General features: G+C 33.6%; 4 protein-coding genes across 4 annotated transcripts; 3 read left to right on the top strand and 1 right to left on the bottom strand.

The window, feature by feature from the left end:
- Positions 1 to 5,865: 5,865 nt before the first annotated feature.
- LOC107645734 (germin-like protein subfamily 1 member 7) lies at positions 5,866 to 6,907 on the top strand. The gene is made up of 2 exons (XM_016349820.3): positions 5,866 to 6,099; positions 6,194 to 6,907. The coding sequence occupies exons 1-2, from the start codon at positions 5,982 to 5,984 to the stop codon at positions 6,727 to 6,729; spliced, it is 654 nt and encodes a 217-aa protein (XP_016205306.1). The 5' UTR covers positions 5,866 to 5,981; the 3' UTR covers positions 6,730 to 6,907.
- Positions 6,908 to 7,599: 692 nt separating this feature from the next.
- LOC107646397 (hevamine-A-like) lies at positions 7,600 to 8,502 on the top strand. Its single transcript, XM_021104155.2, has one exon. The coding sequence runs from the start codon at positions 7,612 to 7,614 to the stop codon at positions 8,500 to 8,502; it is 891 nt and encodes a 296-aa protein (XP_020959814.1). The 5' UTR covers positions 7,600 to 7,611.
- A 285-nt stretch (positions 8,503 to 8,787) lies between these two features.
- On the bottom strand, positions 8,788 to 10,620 carry LOC107645733 (uncharacterized). The gene is made up of 2 exons (XM_016349819.3): positions 9,928 to 10,620; positions 8,788 to 9,508 (listed from the first exon to the last, which is right to left on the bottom strand). Exons 1-2 carry the CDS (start codon positions 10,269 to 10,271, stop codon positions 9,103 to 9,105), a joined length of 750 nt encoding a protein of 249 aa, XP_016205305.1. The 5' UTR covers positions 10,272 to 10,620; the 3' UTR covers positions 8,788 to 9,102.
- Positions 10,621 to 11,149: 529 nt separating this feature from the next.
- Positions 11,150 to 14,558, top strand: LOC107645732 (protein ABIL1). Its single transcript, XM_016349818.3, has 9 exons — positions 11,150 to 11,646; positions 11,803 to 11,885; positions 12,290 to 12,440; positions 12,524 to 12,623; positions 12,743 to 12,835; positions 12,927 to 13,014; positions 13,108 to 13,160; positions 13,272 to 13,375; positions 14,035 to 14,558. Exons 1-9 carry the CDS (start codon positions 11,566 to 11,568, stop codon positions 14,191 to 14,193), a joined length of 912 nt encoding a protein of 303 aa, XP_016205304.1. The 5' UTR covers positions 11,150 to 11,565; the 3' UTR covers positions 14,194 to 14,558.
- Positions 14,559 to 17,617: the final 3,059 nt, after the last annotated feature.

Raw genomic sequence — 17,617 nt, forward strand, 5'->3', positions numbered from 1 at the left:
ACCATAAAATAGTGGTTTATCAGACATTAATAATCCGAAAAGATCAATATATATATAATGGTCTTCATTGGATGAAGATTAATAGATCTCATTTATCAAATTATATATATAGATGGTGCATATAGAGATATGACCATTGAACTGACTCACTCTGAGAATTCCTAATGATTATAATTACCGCATATTTGTCAATAGGATATTTTCAAGATGAATATAGTAATAGAGTTTTCTTTGACCTGCGACTGTCATAGTAATTAATAATGTATTTATTATACTTTGATTCCGGACACCTAATACCATAGGGTGCTAGTTGAATGGATATTGGGTATGATTTAAATACTTGTAGAATTAATGATTAGTCAATAAGGAATCCGTCAACTCTTGGTAAAGAGTTTGAGCTCTATGATTATAATGACTGAGATGAATAAAACCTTGGCCAAGGTGATTGAATGAATGAAGAAATGAGTTTCTTAAGTCATTCACAGTTCATTATAATAATGGTAACAAGTTAGAGTTTGACAATTAAACCATACTCTAAGGGTTAACCAAGAGTTGGAAAGATGGAAGGAATTATACTTTGTTCTTCTAAGGTTCTTAGTAAAAATATATTACTTCATACTATTGGGTCGTTAAGGAGTGTTGCTAGACGCCAACCTTGATTAGTAAATTTAGTATGACTAATTTACTACCCGCTTAGTATTGAACCTATGGGGTCATACACTAATGAGTGTTCTAATCTTTGCTATAGAATTAGAACACTCGTTAGTGTGTGACCCCATAGGTTCAATACTAAGCGGGTAGTAAATTAGTCATACTAAATTTACTAATCAAGGTTGGCGTCTTGCAACACTCCTTAACGACCCAATAGTATGAAGTAATATATTTTTACTAAGAACCTTAGAAGAATAAAGTATAATTTCTTCCATCTTTCCAGCTCTTGGTTAACCCTTAGAGTATGGTTTAATTGTCAAACTCTAACTTGTTACCATTATTATAATGAACTATGAATGATTTAAGAAACTCATTTCTTCATTTATTCAATCACCTTGGCCAAGGTTTTATTCATCTCAGTCATTATAATCATAGAGCTCAAACTCTTTACCAAGAGTTGACAGATTCCTTATTGACTAATCATTAATTCTACAAGTATTTAAATCATACCCAATATCCATTCAACTAGCACCCTATGGTATTAGGTGTCCAGAATCAAAGTATAATAAATACATTGTTAATTACTATGATAGTCGCAGGTCAAAGGAAATTCTATTATTATATTCATCTTGAGAATATCCTATTGACAAATATGCGGTAATTATAACCATTAGGAATTCTCAGAGTGAGTCAGTTCAATGGTCATATCTCTATATGCACAATCTATATATATAATTTAATAAATGAGATCTATTAATCTTCATCCAATGAAGACCATTATATATATATTGATCTTTCCGGATTATTAATGTCCTTTTTAATAATCCTATGACCAAGAACAATTTAGATTAAATTATAAAAGATTTATCTCTCAATATTATGATCACTATCACAATGATAAATGTATAAATTTAATCAAGGATCTTATTATATTAATATTTTAATATAATAACAATAACAAATTATTTAACACGTGATTGATTGGATTGTGGTCATACTACTTATTCCCAACAATCTCCCACTTGCACAAGAGCCAATCATGATAGATTGGATCTTGTGCATACTATTATCACAATAGCTTGGAGTGAAGATGTTGGTCCATTAGGGTTGGCAATAGATCAAAGGAGGGTGAAGTTCAGCATAGTTTCTGGAACCTCAATGTCAAGCCCTCATGTGAGTGGTGTAGCTGCATTGATTAAGGCTAAGCATCCTCAATGGAGTCCAGCAGCCATAAATTTGCACTGATGACAACAGCTTATGTTGTTGACAACACCATGAAGCCTTTGAAAGATGCATCAAATGCTGAAAAGCCTTTAAGTCCTTATGATCATGGTGCCAGTCACATTAACCCCACAAAAGTACTAGACCCAAGTTTAGTCTATGATATCAAGCCACAAGATTACCTTGATTTTCTGTGCACTCAGAATCTAACTCCAAACCAGTTAGGTGTCTTTCACAAATACGCAAACAGGTCATGTGCACATTCTCTAGCTAGCCCTGGTGACTTAAACTACCTTGCAATTTCATTGGTGTTTGCTGAGAATAAATCTATTTTAGTTATGAAGTTCATAGACCTTATAAAATTGTTTAGTTTTTTATGATGCTCACTCCATCGAAGAAATAGTAACTCCAATATTTTTTCTTCTGTCTTAGTAGCCACACGTTGTTGCAGAGCTAATCCAGGAAGCAAGACGAAGTCGAACAGCAGTGTGCCAAGGCGATTCGTGGCGAGGCGATACAATGGGCAAGGCAGACGAGCGGATCAGAGCACCCGAGGATGACGCAGACGGATGATGACCACCTAGCGACGGACAAGGACAACGCCTCGAAAGACGGTAGCAGAGTGCGACGGAGGAGAAACCCAATTCGAAGTATAGGAAACTAAGTTAGGGTTGGTCAGGTTCTATAATTTGGGGAACAAAATGAAAAGGATATTATTGGTATTTTAAAAAAATGGTGGAGATCTCAATTAAGTACTGTAACTCAATTAGGAGAATATTTCATTTTTAATAGAATATTCTATTATTTTAAACAAATTTATCACGGTAGGAACTAAATTAAAAAAAAATAACGTATAGGGATCCAATTGAAAAAAAAAAGTATAGGGACCTAATTGAAAATTTGGTGAAACTATAGGGATCTGCAGAGTAATTTAACCTATACCTATCAGCCCAACTACACATCCAAGCATTTTTGTATTTAAGTCTAATCAAGTTGGCCCAAACTTAACAAAAACCACTTTCTCACACCAGCATGTATCATATGCGCGTTTTAATAACGCAATTTCTTAGTCTTCGTCTTCTTCTTCTATTTCTCCTCCTCCTCTTCCTCCTCCTCCTTCTTTCAAATTCGTGTACGTAGGTTCTTCTTTTTTTTCGTTATCATAATCACCAATAACACCAATATTTTGCTAACAAAAACTAACATTTTGAATTGAATTTGAATTTATATAATGAATATTGTTCGGTTCATTTAGTATTATAAAGTGATTTCGCTTTGATAATATTTTCAGTTTATTCTAGATGTAGGTATTTCTGAATTTGAATTTATATAATGGACAAATATTCGGTTCATTTGGTATTATACAATAATAGTTTTGCTTTAATAATATTTTCGGTTCATTTGCAGTTCAGGTGTGTTGTCGATGAATAATTTGCCCCAATGGTTAGAATGACTTTTAAGACAAATTGAATGGAATAGAATAAAATCTATAACAATTGAATAAAGTGATAATAAATAATTTCATTCTTTTTTGCTAAAAACAGACTCAATCATTAACAAAAACACATCGAATTTATTTATGCATCCAAATAAATCTCAATTAAACTAAGAAATAAACCGAAATTATTTAAAGAATAAAAAATTTGGTCAATACTTATCAGCAGCATCAAGTGAACCTCAATTAACACACAAATGAACCAAAATAAATTAAGAAATGAACCGAAATTATTTAATGATGATAGCAGAGAAAATCAAAACTAATAAAGATGTTCACAAAATGTTGGTATTATTGGTGATGACGATAACGAAGCAGAAGAAGAAGACACAACATTGAAGAAGAACCTGCGTGTGCGAATTTGGAAGAAGAAAAAGAAGAAGAAGGAGAAGGAGGAGGAAAAGGAAACAGAGAACAATGAAGGAGAAGGAGAAGAAAACGGGAAAGGAGAAGGAGAAGGAGAAAGAAGCGCGTGATTTGAAAAGTTGTTATAACAACTTAGTTATACTTGGTGAAGTATTTTGTTTAAATGTAGAGCTTTATTCTTTACCTACATGCACAACATCTCATATTTCGAGTACAATGTCTAAAACTAGTTAAAGACACATCTCGAATACACTGTTGATACATAAAGTTAAAAGCACATTTCGAGTGCAACTGGAATACTACAAAATGGCAAATCGGGTACTGCATACTTGCCTGAGATATGCTCATAAACAAATTTTAAGCACAATACCCGAGATACATGTATTATTGTAACAATTTAACTATAATATTATGTATTCGTATTATTGTATTTATATAGTTAATTAAATATTCGATTTGAAAAAAATTAACGATTTAAATTTTTAATTAAAAAATTAACAATTTAAAATTATCTAAAATATGTGCAAAAACCTTTTATACGTTGATATAATATTTTGGACAGTGTTAAGTTAGTTTGATTTTTATTTTTTATTTCATTTAATTTTATTCAAATAATTTTAAATTATAAAATTATAAAATATTTAATTTAAAATTTAGATAATTATAATTTAAATTAATAATTTAATTTAATCTAATAAAAATAAATATACTTGTATTATTATATTCGTATGAGTACTGCCACATTAATTTTAATAAAATAATTGACTATGAGTACAAATATTGGATGAATATTTGATAATTAAAAAATACTATTTTTAATAAAACTATTACCTTCTTAATATTATTTTGTGATATTATTAAATTAATTTTATATCATATATATACTATCTTATCATATACCAATATAAAAGGTCACATTATTAGATTAAATCATGTCCATAGAATGTAGCCAATTTTTTTATACACACATAACTTAATCTATTAATGTTAGTTTTTAAAATTAATTTGGCAGTGCTCATAAATAATCGTACAAGTATAATAATATAAGTATATTTATTTTTATTTGATTAAATTAAATGGTTAATTTAAATTAAAATCAAATCAACTAAATATTGTACAAAACATTACATCGATGTATAATAAAGTTTCGCACATATCTTAGATAATTTTAAAATTTTAAATTATTATTTTTTAATTAAAAATTTAAATTTTTTTTTTTTTTCAAATTAGATATTTAATTAATCATACGAATACGTAACATTATAGTTCAATTGTTACAATAATACATATATTCTAGATACTGTGCCCAGAATTGATTTTTGAGCATATTTTCGATATACGATTTGCCGTTTTTTAACTTTATGTATCATATTTTTGGTGCAGTGTCTCCGAAATGTGCCTTTAACTAGTTTTTAAATACTGTATCCGGGATATAAAATGTTGTGTATAACACTACAAATTATATATTTTCATAAATATTATATTTAAATAATATAAATAAAAAAAATTTATAACTGTGTATAGCTGAGGCCACAACTTGTAGTTAAAATAATACGAATATCTTTCTCCAGAAGGAATTAATAAGGCCCTAAGCGAGCTCACACAATATTATGGGGATAATATTTTACTGTCAAATTAGTTAAAAAAGCAACAAATCAGTTCACAATTTTGGATTGCCATTTGTTCCAATTTGGGGACATCATGTGTGAATCTGAAATGGTCTCTTTCTTTTCCTTATGACTATATCCCTTTTTCCCCAACTGCTGCTTTAGGAAATTTTCATATTATAATATATAAATAGTATAAACTACATGTTTGGTCAATTAATAGATAAACTTGGAAGAGAGGCAACCAAGAAATATAATATGATGTATTTACTTGTTCTAAAAGGCATTGTAAATTTCAGCTACCAAGTCTCAATAACTGAGACCAAGTCCTAAGACAAGCAATTTGAAAAATAATTGATCAATTGTTCATTTTTTTTTTGGAGCTAACGTGACAAGTTTAATATATTCTTTGAACAAGCACATACATAGTTGGTATAGAATGGTTCAGCAATTATTAGATGCAACAACGTTAATTTGCAGGCCAATTCAATGACTCCTCCCTTTAAATAGCAAGCTTCCCATTCAACAAATTCATCAAGTCTCACCACAACTAATTAAGCAATTACATACATAGCATCATTCATAAGAGATTAGCAATTACATACATAGCATCAATTTAAAGGTATATCAAGAGGCACAAAATGAAAGCAATCTACTTCCTTGTTGGTTTGTTGGCTTTGGCATCCTCTTTTGCATCAGCCTATGATCCCAGTCCACTGCAAGATTTCTGTGTGGCTCTCAATGACACCCAAAATGCTGGTATATATCATTACATACTCAAGTATCAAACTCCTTTCAATATATATGGTTAAGCATCGTTATAATTAATTCTTCTTAATTTCTTATTTTGCAGTATTTGTGAATGGAAACTTTTGCAAAGACCCTAAAGTTGTAGTAGCTGAAGATTTCTTCAAGCATGTAGATCCTGGGAATGTTGTCAACAAACTTGGCTCAAACGTGACTCCTGTCAGTGTTAACGAACTACCCGGACTTAACACACTCGGCATATCACTTGCTCGCCTAGATTTTGCACCTAAGGGTTTAATCCCTCCTCACACTCACCCTCGAGCCACAGAGATTTTGACTGTTGTTGAAGGCACTCTCTTTGTTGGATTTGTCACTTCCAATCAAAACAACACCAACCGTCTTTTTACTAAAGTGCTCAACAAGGGTGATGTGTTTGTGTTCCCAATTGGTCTCATTCATTTCCAATTCAACGTGGGTTATGGCAACGCTGTTGCTATTTCTGGTCTTAGCAGTCAGAATCCAGGTGTTATCACAATTGCAAATGCTGTTTTTGGATCCACTCCACCTATTTCTCCTGAAGTTTTGACTAAAGCTTTTCAAGTGGATAAAAAAGTAATCAACTACCTTGAAAAACAGTTCTGATACGATATTAACTAATTTGATAAAGTGAATCACCATCATTTCATTCTATTTGTACGATATATTATTTTGGTTCGGGCAATTCATATATAATAATAAATAAAACGCACGAGCGTCATGTATACCAAATTTGTTGTATTTGATTTAACTTTTGCTTCAATAAATTAATGTTTTGAGTTTAGTTGGTGAAAAGTTATTATTATTAATGCTCCCTCTCTTGTATATCTTGTTAATGTTCTAGTTAATTAATCAAGAGCGTTGCCATATATAGCACTCTCTATGAAGCCGAAACACAATAAATTACTCATCCATCATTGCTTGTAAAATAGATATATGCGTGATTTCTCTTGGTTTTCTTTATATACATTCTCGTCTAATACCTATATTTATATTATCATAAGGACATTCAAGATCATTTTTTATGACACTGAAATACTGTGGACGTTGACCAGAGCAATGCAGATTTCAGATTTTAAAATATCCTCTTTCAAGATTCCTCACCAACAAAATTCAGGATAAATCATATAAACTACATACTATCTAAACTACACACACACACATATGACACACTAGTAGTCCCTTAAAATTTATCTACTTCAGGCCCTTCCGATGGCGTACGTTGTAAAGTAAAACAATTAAACAATAGACAAGGCAATGTTCTAGCTGATTTTACTTTGTTAAGACTCAAACAATCGTGTGAAACAAAATTTACAATTCCACCGCATTAAGGCACGCTCATTATTTGCATAACCAAACATTGTTACTGTCAAAGAAAATTGGAAAATTTAAGCTATATAAGCATAACATTAACGTAGACAAGTAACATTGCACTACTATCTAAAACAAGCTTTAACACTTCAAAAGAGAGCAATCAAACCACGTACCATGGCAACAACTTATATACCAATTTTCTCAATGGTGATATTCATCCTAACAGTGGGATCTGATGCTGGGGGAATTTCCATTTATTGGGGTCAGAATGGAAATGAAGGTACCTTGGCAGAAACTTGTGCCACAGGAAACTATGAGTATGTGAACATTGCTTTTCTTTACAGTTTTGGCAATGGACGAATTCCCAGGCTAAACCTTGCAGGCCATTGTGATCCATACAGCAACAATGGCTGCGCGAATTTAAGCACCGACATAAAGCAGTGTCAAGCCAAAGGCATCAGAGTTTTGCTTTCAATTGGAGGAGGACCTGGAGGCTACACCCTTGCATCAACAGAGGATGCTAGGCAACTTGCCACTTTCCTTTGGAATAACTTCTTGGGAGGACAGTCATCGACACGTCCACTAGGCGAGGCTGTTTTGGATGGCATTGACTTTGACATTGAAGGAGGAACAAACCAACATTGGGATGAGCTTGCAAGGTATCTTTCAGGATACAACAACAAAGGCAAGAAGGTTTACTTGACTGCAGCACCTCAATGTCCTTTCCCTGATGCATGGCTTGGAAATGCCCTTCAGACCGGTCTTTTCGACTATGTTTGGATTCAGTTCTACAACAATCCTCCATGTCAGTACTCTTCTGGAGGCATTGCCAATCTTGAGAATGCATGGAAGCAATGGACTACACAAGTACCTGCCACTAAAATATTCTTAGGCCTCCCAGCAGCACCACAGGCAGCTGGAAGCGGCTTCATTTCGCCAAGTAACCTGACATCAGAAGTACTTCCGGTAATTAAGGGTGCCACAAAGTATGGGGGTGTCATGTTGTGGTCCAAGTACTACGATGATCAAACTGGATATAGTTCATCCATAAATGGCCAAGTCTAGAATTCTTAAATACTTATGGTTATGTTAGATTTGAATCCATGATGGACCTCTCTGTTAACATAGTTTTCTGTTTTTGGAGGCACGTATGTTGATATGTATGTTTGTACATATATTTGTATTGAATATACTAGCAGTTGTTTTCAACACATAACCTTGCATATGCCGGTAAGTATCTCCATTTCATAGCTTTGATACTGATAAGTAGAAAATAACAGTTAAATGAAGCAGCAAATCGCACGTGTAAAATGAATATTAGATTATCTAAAACCTAATTGGCACAAAATATTTTCCTAATTGTTCACATATTTAATAAACTTAACTGCTAACACAGCTACAAAATTTGCTTATCGAATCTATAGATACAAGAGGGGAGATCCTGCAATAGCATTTTACAAACTTACTACTATACAAGGCTTTTCTAACTCTACTAATTACAGCATCCAACAAACATCCTGTCGTGGAGCCAATAGACTTGAGCACACCATGTATCCAGATACTGCAAAAGACAAATCTTATCTTTGATATGCCAAATATCTATCTCTATATTTACATAAACATCAGTCTACAACATTACACCAAAACTGAAGAACTTGAGCAACATCAAGTTCTATTTGTAGATGACGATGTTTCAAAATAAGTTGGTTTTGGGGTTGAGGGGCAGCCAATGGATTGAATCAATTCTTCCACTCTTAGCACTCTAAATTTATGATGAGGTGTATTTGGAGCAATGTTGTCAACCCGGTGCTCATAAATCTTGCCTTTCCTGTCAAGTTTGTACTCAGAGGTCCCATCAAACCTACCACGACTCTCCCATGGAATTCGCAGAATCCCGTGAACACTCCACCGAACCATGATCACATTCTCAACAGGCTGCCACACACTGATTACGTCAATCGACAAAGCTCGGAAAAATATTCTGCCATGAAATCGTAATGCCCACAACAGCGATTTGTATTTCTGGATGCCAACAAAGGTATTCAAAGGATCTTTAAATACAATATCATCCCTGCAAGAAGTCATGGCAAATTTAGCATAACATATCAAAGATCACGTAATGATAACTGATTAGTTACAAAAGTTATCAAGACTACATCTTCAAGCAATATGAAACCTCTAGCACTATAACACACACACTTCACGTCCAAGGTTGGAAATCTAGAGCGTGATATTTGCAGATGATAATCCGACTAACAAAGACGTGATATGTTTCAATGCAATGTTATGAGAGAATTTCAATAAATGATCAACTTTCAATAATTGAATCAGAGCAGAGTTTACGAGTTTAACAGAAATAACAAACTGAACTTTCTAGAATTAGAAAGCACAACTAACTACCTATCTTTCCGGTCAATACAAATCTTACCTTCCATAAAACCAACCACTATAAAATGCAAAATCAGGGAGCAAAAGCTAAAGGGAAATCACCTGTAGACATCGAAGCTAGGTTCCTTGAAGAAGATTTGGGGAAAATCTTCCCTCAGAGTTCGGATGGCATATCCCATATTCACGTAGTACTTCTGCTTTTCCTCCTCTTCTTCTTTCCTCCCCAACTTCACAGCACCCGAGAACTCACCGTACAACCTCAAATTCTGTTCCAATTCCAAAACCGCACAATCCTTCACTTCACAACAAGCTTTTAATCCTCTTGCACTTGACCTAACTGCCACGGGCTTAAAGCTGTGGAATTTGATAGGGTTTGGATTCGGATTACACGGAAATTTGGGGGCAATGAACATTTCGGAGGAATGGATAACGAGTGCCATGGTCATGGACGACAAAGCTTAGAATGATTTTTTTTTCCCAGCGGAGACAATGAGTTCAAACGAAAATTAAGCGAGAAAATGTCATTATTTTTATTTGAATTTCTGTGGGGAAATTATAGTGAGGGGAGAATCGATGAAGGAGGGACGTGAACATTATTGGCGCGAATAAGATTGTGTTTGTGTTATCTTTGATGCTTGTGAGGTTGTGGATAATCGGAATTATCAAAGTAAATCAAGAGGGAAAATATGTGATTGGTTGGATTATGATTTTACCCCTTTCTCCCCTCGTTTTATCAGAGCGCCAAGATAACGACAGAGACAAAGACAACGGGATAGACATAACAAGAAAAGAACATCATCTGAATAATTACTGGTGATGACTGAGGACAACTTAGATTCTTTTGGGGCGTATGCTGTCTTCTTTTTTTTTTTTTTTTGTTCTTTTTTTACGGATTTTCCTATCTTCTTCTCAAATACATTTTCCCCCTTCAAATTTATAGGTTTTAATTTAATTAGCCTTTTACAAGAATTTTATTAGAAATAATTGAATATTTTACGGGTAATAATGCAATCAGTCACATGTTTTTTTGTTACCGGAGTAGAATAATATCATTTTGGGCTTAGGCCTAGGCCATCTTAGCCCATATCCTAAGAAAAAAAAAAGGAGACCCTGAGTGGTGGGTACACCTTACCTTGATGAAAGTTGTACCCACAAAATACAAATGAAGCGATTGTTCTAGCTGGATTAAATTAAAATACCATAAATCAAATTGGTTGGTCTAGTAGTTAGTTTACTAGTTGGCTTGTGCATGCAGCAATTTATTGGTAAATGACAAATTCTTAAATAGAACTCAGTACCGCGATGGATTAATCCTTTACCTACTGAGTTGGGAGAGATTCTGAGAATAAAAATACTATTGTTTAGTAGCGTGCATGTCCTTCTCCTTGGGACAATGCCACAATGGATCAATTCTCAATATCGTTCAATAACATAAGGTATTATTATTATTTGAAGTAAGGAGTAAGAAAGGGGAGAAGATTTGGTGTAAAGGTAAAACAAGGGTCAATCTCAAGAGCAGAAGTGCAGTCGCCATCTAAATAAGGGGCAGAGATGTCTTTTTGCAATGAAATGCTCGCTGTCGTTACAACTAAGAAAGCTAATATTCCTTCCCTTGCGAGTGACTCACTGACTCCTTCTTCCTTACTTAGATTCTTTCTTCATTTCAATTTCATCGCATCAATCAAATAATCGTATTCTTATGAGTTGTTTGAGCTGAGCTTAGGACGCATAATCATAATCATGGTGATGGAGCAGCAGAGGGCCACCACATTCGACGAAGTGTCAATGGAGCGAAGCAAGAACTTCGTCTTCGCCTTGCAGGTTGTCCTCATACTCATGCCTCACCAGATCTATCTTTCTCTCTATTTCACACCATTGAGAGTCCTTATCTGTCATAATTTTCACTCTCTCTCAAGTTTTCAATTTGAGATGCAGTTCTGAGTGCTGACCCTCATAATATAATTGTGGTGATTTCAGGAACTGAAGAACCTGAGGCCGCAACTTTATTCTGCTGCCGAATACTGTGAAAAGTCTTATCTCAATAGTGATCACAAACAAATGTAAGTATCTATGTATGCTAATTTGATCAATACTATATTTTTATTCTGAATGGTTAGTTACCTGCAACAATTAGTACTCTGCTAGTTAGTTTTCGCCAAGTTGTGAATTGTTATGCCTAACATTTTATGAATTTAGCATTCAATAAATGAAAGTATTAATAAAATCAATAAAAAGATCACTAAAAGTCTAATAACAAAGTAATAAACTTCGAATTGCTCTGCAAGTGAACACGTAAAGAACATTGTTTAAAACTGGTCTGACTCGATAATGTCGATATCATGGGATCCTGCCATCCTTAATAGGATATAGAGTGAATCTGTATTAGTAGCGACAGTAGGGTTGGTTGTTTCAAGTTAAGCTACTGCGTGAACTTATCCTGAGGCATATTTTACTTATCCATCAGGGTGCTTGATAACTTGAAAGATTATGCTGTAAGAGCCCTTGTGAATGCCGTTGATCATCTTGGAACCGTTGCTTACAAGTTAACTGACCTTCTTGACCAGCAAACATTGGATGTCTCAACCATGGACTTGAAGATATCTACTCTGAATCAGGTAACACATTTTTTAGATATCTTGTTCAAACAAATTAAACCACTTTCAATTGGAATTTATGTGATTTATTTGGTTATGTGTAGAGACTTCTTACATGCAAAATTTACACCGACAAGGAAGGTCTACGGCAACAGCAGTTGTTGGCTTTCATTCCTAGACACCATAAACACTATATTTTGCCGAGTAGGATTTACCACTTTTCTTTTCTGCTAGAAGTAATTGTTCACACGGAAGATCTTTAAATTTTTCTTTTACTTATGATTCTCTCTTTTTTGTTTCCCTTCATTTACAATGTAAGCTAGATCATGTCAATAGAAAGGTACATTTCAGTCCACGCAACAAGATGGATGCAAGACAAAATCAAATTCAAACCAGAAATCGTCTTCAATCTTCAGGTGTGGTCCCCCACCCTTCCCCCTCTCCTCATGAAGTTTAATGGCAAGCGGGAATCATAGTATTCATCTGATGGTGTACCATTGTATGTAGGTACCCCTGTGGCAAAGACCCTTTCATGGCATTTAGCATCAGAAACTAAGTCTACCTTGAAAAAACGGACATCCCATGCTTCAGCAAAGTAAGACCGCGGTCCATGGTTGACAGCTACTTTTGCTTAGTTTATAGAGTGTTTCCTTACATGTTTCCACTTTTATGTCATCTGCTTTTGCAGAACGAAGGACCCAAATTTTTCTGCCAAGACATCTGGAGTTTTTCACCTTTTAGGTATCCTTAGGAGCTCTGAATATTGTATAGATCGCTTGATTAGGGTATCTGATTTTTTTTTCTCCTGTCCTGTGGAAATAATAGCTCCTTATGATTCTGAATTACATGTAGACAATGAAGAGAGTACACGGATGAAACCTGCAGCACAAACTCAATTACCAAATGGAATTCCTAATTATACTACAGCCATCCAGACTACAGGTGTCATGGGCAGGGTAATGTTATTATTCTTCAGGAAATGCGAATGTCGTTTGTGTACTTTGAACCATGTTTTGCTATTTTCTTGAGTGTTTTCTAGAAGTTGTTGATCTTCATGCATTGTTGTTTTATAAGCTCTAGGATAAAAATCTTGTGCTGCAGTTTGGATTGATAACTGAGTACTTGACTAATGGTTTAAGGTTCCTTAGTTGTTTACTTTTCTAGGATAAGACATTCTATGACTTTTAGGGATTAAGGTCATTGCTTCAGTTGATAAGTTACTTATGATATGTTCAAAAAGTGTGAATTTTGGAAATAAAATGATAGTTGAGGGCAATTTTCATGGCTTTTGCGTGCTGTGAACTTTATCTGCAAAAGCAGGTTGGTGGTGTGATGGCCATATACATTTAAAGCTGCTGTATGGTTGCTTATCTACTATATCTCATACGGATAGTTATGCTAAATCTCTGCTTCTTACTCATTATATTTATGTTGTAAATGGATATGATCCCAACATACTAGTGGATGACTTATCAAAGTGAGATGCATAATTTATTCTAATGGCAAAAACAAAAGAAACTTCTTTTTTCCATTTTATGTAATTCTGTTAGACTGGGAAAATATTGTGAGATGCATTGGAGTTATATGATGAAGTTGTGATAGTTTATATCTGCAGGATGCATTTGAGGGTTCCAAACCCACGACAGGTTTCAGGTCATTTGACATTCGAAATCAGCCGGAGACGCTCCAAGTTCCCAATCGCAGCAAAAGCGTGCTATCCGCCTTCTTTGTCAAGCAGAAGATGCCTAAATTGAAGACTGGATCCATCTCATGAATACCTCTCAAGGAAAATGCAATCTTATCCATATCATGGATAGATTTTGCTTTTCTCTTTTTGGGATGAAAGAGGAGTTAATGAAGTTCTATAATATAAGCATATGCACAAGTGTCTTTGCTGTAACCATGCCTCTCCTAAATGCCTATAATTACTTGGTCAGAATGTTATGCTAGCTAAGTTTACATAATGTTTAGTGTAGAACTAGATTAACAAGACATATACACGTGAAATGTGAATTGTGAACTACAGAGCGCTGAAACAGGATGTTTCTGCTGTTTCACTGTTGTGTCAATACATGTACCACCAATACATTTAGTACACATGTATTAATAATGAAAGAAATTAATTTTAACTTTTCTTCAGTTTGTGTGTATACCTATATGGCTATATATAAAAAATAAACCTCCTAGGATAACATGGGACTAGCAACTTGAGAGGTTTTTCTTTAGGTGCTTATTGCCTTATTCTCGTACATATTGAAAATATAAGAAGCGACACGGGTTGGGTTGGGTTGGTTTGAATTTAGGAAAGAATAAAAACCAAATCGCTTAGTCTGAATTGGTTCGAATCTAAGATTTTTCATATACGAATCCGAACCAATTCAAACCGATTAAATTTGGGTTGGATCGGTTCAAATAATAAAAATAAAATTTTAAAAATATATATCGAAAATAAAAAAATTTTATGCAAATAATATATAATAATAAAAAGATAAATAAAAAACAATACATCATCAAAGTTATACTTAAATAAATATTATAAATTAAGATTAGAGGAGAATAGAATATATATATATATTTTATTTTTTAAAAATTAATATAAACCTAATTGGATAATCGAGTTAGTTTCGGTTTCGCAATTTCAGAACATATGAAGCACAGACACCGATACGGGACACGACACGACACGCGACACGGCGACACGCGAATTCTAAAAAATTGTCGAACACGAGGACGACACGCATATATTAATAATATAATATATTCATTAATATTAAACTAATAAGTATTTTCAAAAACAACCATATGATATGCATTTCGTCCTAAAGTGTATAGGTATTCAAAAGATAAAATTCTAAACTCCTATATCTTAATAGAGATAGTAAGAGTTTTGTATATCACATGTACACAGAAAAAAGTTATCTAAAGTCATATTATTTCTCTATCATATATGGTTGATATCTTCATCAATAGATCACGAAAATAAGTTCCAATTACTTAATTCATCGTTGAGTATTTATCCTTTTCATCAATTATTTTAGTTCTCTCAGCTATACAGAGTTGACAAGTGCTTCATTTCTGTGTCCAATTTTTGTAGACTTGTTTATTTGATCTTAGATATTCATATAAAGTGATTAAAGAAGGGTATACAGAATCAAGAATTAAACCATGGAGAAACATATACAGACTCAAAGATTAAACCATGGAGAAACATTCTCTCACTTGGAATGGAGTAGAAAGACGACAACTGGAGAGGCGATGAACAGGCAGCGAGCACCGGTGAACAGCGAGCAATGACGACGAGCACGGCAGAAGTAGCGACGACGACCAGAGTTGTGGAGATTGACGACTAATACTTATACGGCGACGACAACCAGAGGTGATGGTAGACCGGTAGTGACAAAGAGAGGGTGAGTGGGTGTGGAGCCAAAGAGGGTGGAACGGTGGAAAGGAAAAAGTTAGGGACTTAGGTTTTACCGTTTTACTTTTGTAAAGCCTAAAAATCACTAAAGTTTAACTTTTGCGTGTCCGGACCGTATTTTTTTTTATTTTTTTGAACAGGACACGTTTGGATACAGAAGACACGCGTGTCAAATGAGTGTTTATGTGCGTTGTGTCCGAAATGTGTTCAACACGCTGACATGGCAACTCAACGAAGTATCCATATTTTATAAATCAGAACTAATACTCGAACCAAATAAGGTCGAGTTTAATCCGGTCTGATCCAATTTCACCCAATTATCCATTGAATACGTAACTAATATAATTATATCGGGTCTATTCTGACAAGGTAATTGGATTACCTGTACCTGTCAACACTCTTAGAAAATATACAGAAATATGAAGAGAGAGTAAAAATTATGTTTTGTGAGTCTCTCTTATTTTGTTCTTTTTTTTTTTTTGTTACTTCTTTTTTTATGCCTACTTTGTATGTTATGTACTTTCTCACTCTGCATGTGAGTGTGAACTCTTCTTTTTATTTCTTTGATTTTATTTTATTAATTTATTACTGCGGTAATGATCCAAGCAGAGTTAACAAATAACAATTATCTGAGTCGAAATTTTTGCAATGGAGACTTCTGAAAGATGATGGTTGATGTTACATTAGTTATAATGAGCATTCACTTGGTACGTAGCGAAAAGAAAACTAAAGTAGGTGATGAGTCTATCCTTCTGAATTGTAATGGATGTTCAAGGGTCAAGATGTTGGTGGGCAGTTACATAAGCAAAATCTACAGAATCTGAAACCTATGTAATGCTCTTGCTAAGTTCTCAACCTGAGTATACACAACTGAATGACTTACCTTCCAATAAATGGTAAGTTATAGCCTACACTTGGCAGGGTGAATGATGCACCCATAACTTTTGACGCCTATTTGTGTTTTGTTGTCGAATTTTTTATCATTTAATTAAAGACCTCTGCAGTTGTCATATTTTATATAATGACATTTTAAAAAATTAATATTTACATAAATATCCTATTTTAGACCGTTGGACTGTTTCCTTAGAGGAACAAAAATTAAAACATTTTTGCTTAGTCATACTCGGCTGTCAAAGGCCAAAAAACAAGTCATATTCGAATGTTCCTTTCTCTTTTTTGATAATTAGTATATTCATTTTTTTTGGATGATTATTAGTACACTCATATGGTCTAACAAAATATAATATTATATGTAATTTTATAAATTTGATCAATTGAGATGCCAATTTTATATAATTAGTTAATGATCTTTTATTTTATCATATCAGTAAATATAATTAATTAATTGTTATTTATTGTAAATCAACTTGCATCACTAGAATCTTTATGAAGAGTGTTGAAGTCAAAATGGTCAAAGAAGAAGCAAAATTTTAGTTGAATACAATAATTATCAATTTGCTAGATATTATTAGAAGCTAACATATTGGAAGTTTGAAGATTTTTTAAGAACATTCAAGAGAGTAGTATAACTACAACATTCTACAACATTGAAAAAATTCAAAATCAAATTGAATTGAAATTGGAAGCCAAGCAACCTAAATTAGAAGATTATGGAAACTACATGAATGCACGTTGAAGGAAGATTCATGAAAACAACTCATAGCATGGTAGTCATTACAAAATTAATTTGTGATTCATAAATTTAGTAAGAAACATTGCCTATAATCCTATATAAAGGCATATATGCCTTGTGTATTGTATGTGTGTTCTATAAATGAAA

The sequence above is a fragment of the Arachis ipaensis genome, chromosome B6 (assembly GCF_059453495.1).
Source record: "Arachis ipaensis isolate K30076 ecotype BB chromosome B6, ASM5945349v1, whole genome shotgun sequence".
Classification (NCBI taxonomy): Eukaryota; Viridiplantae; Streptophyta; class Magnoliopsida; order Fabales; family Fabaceae; genus Arachis; species Arachis ipaensis.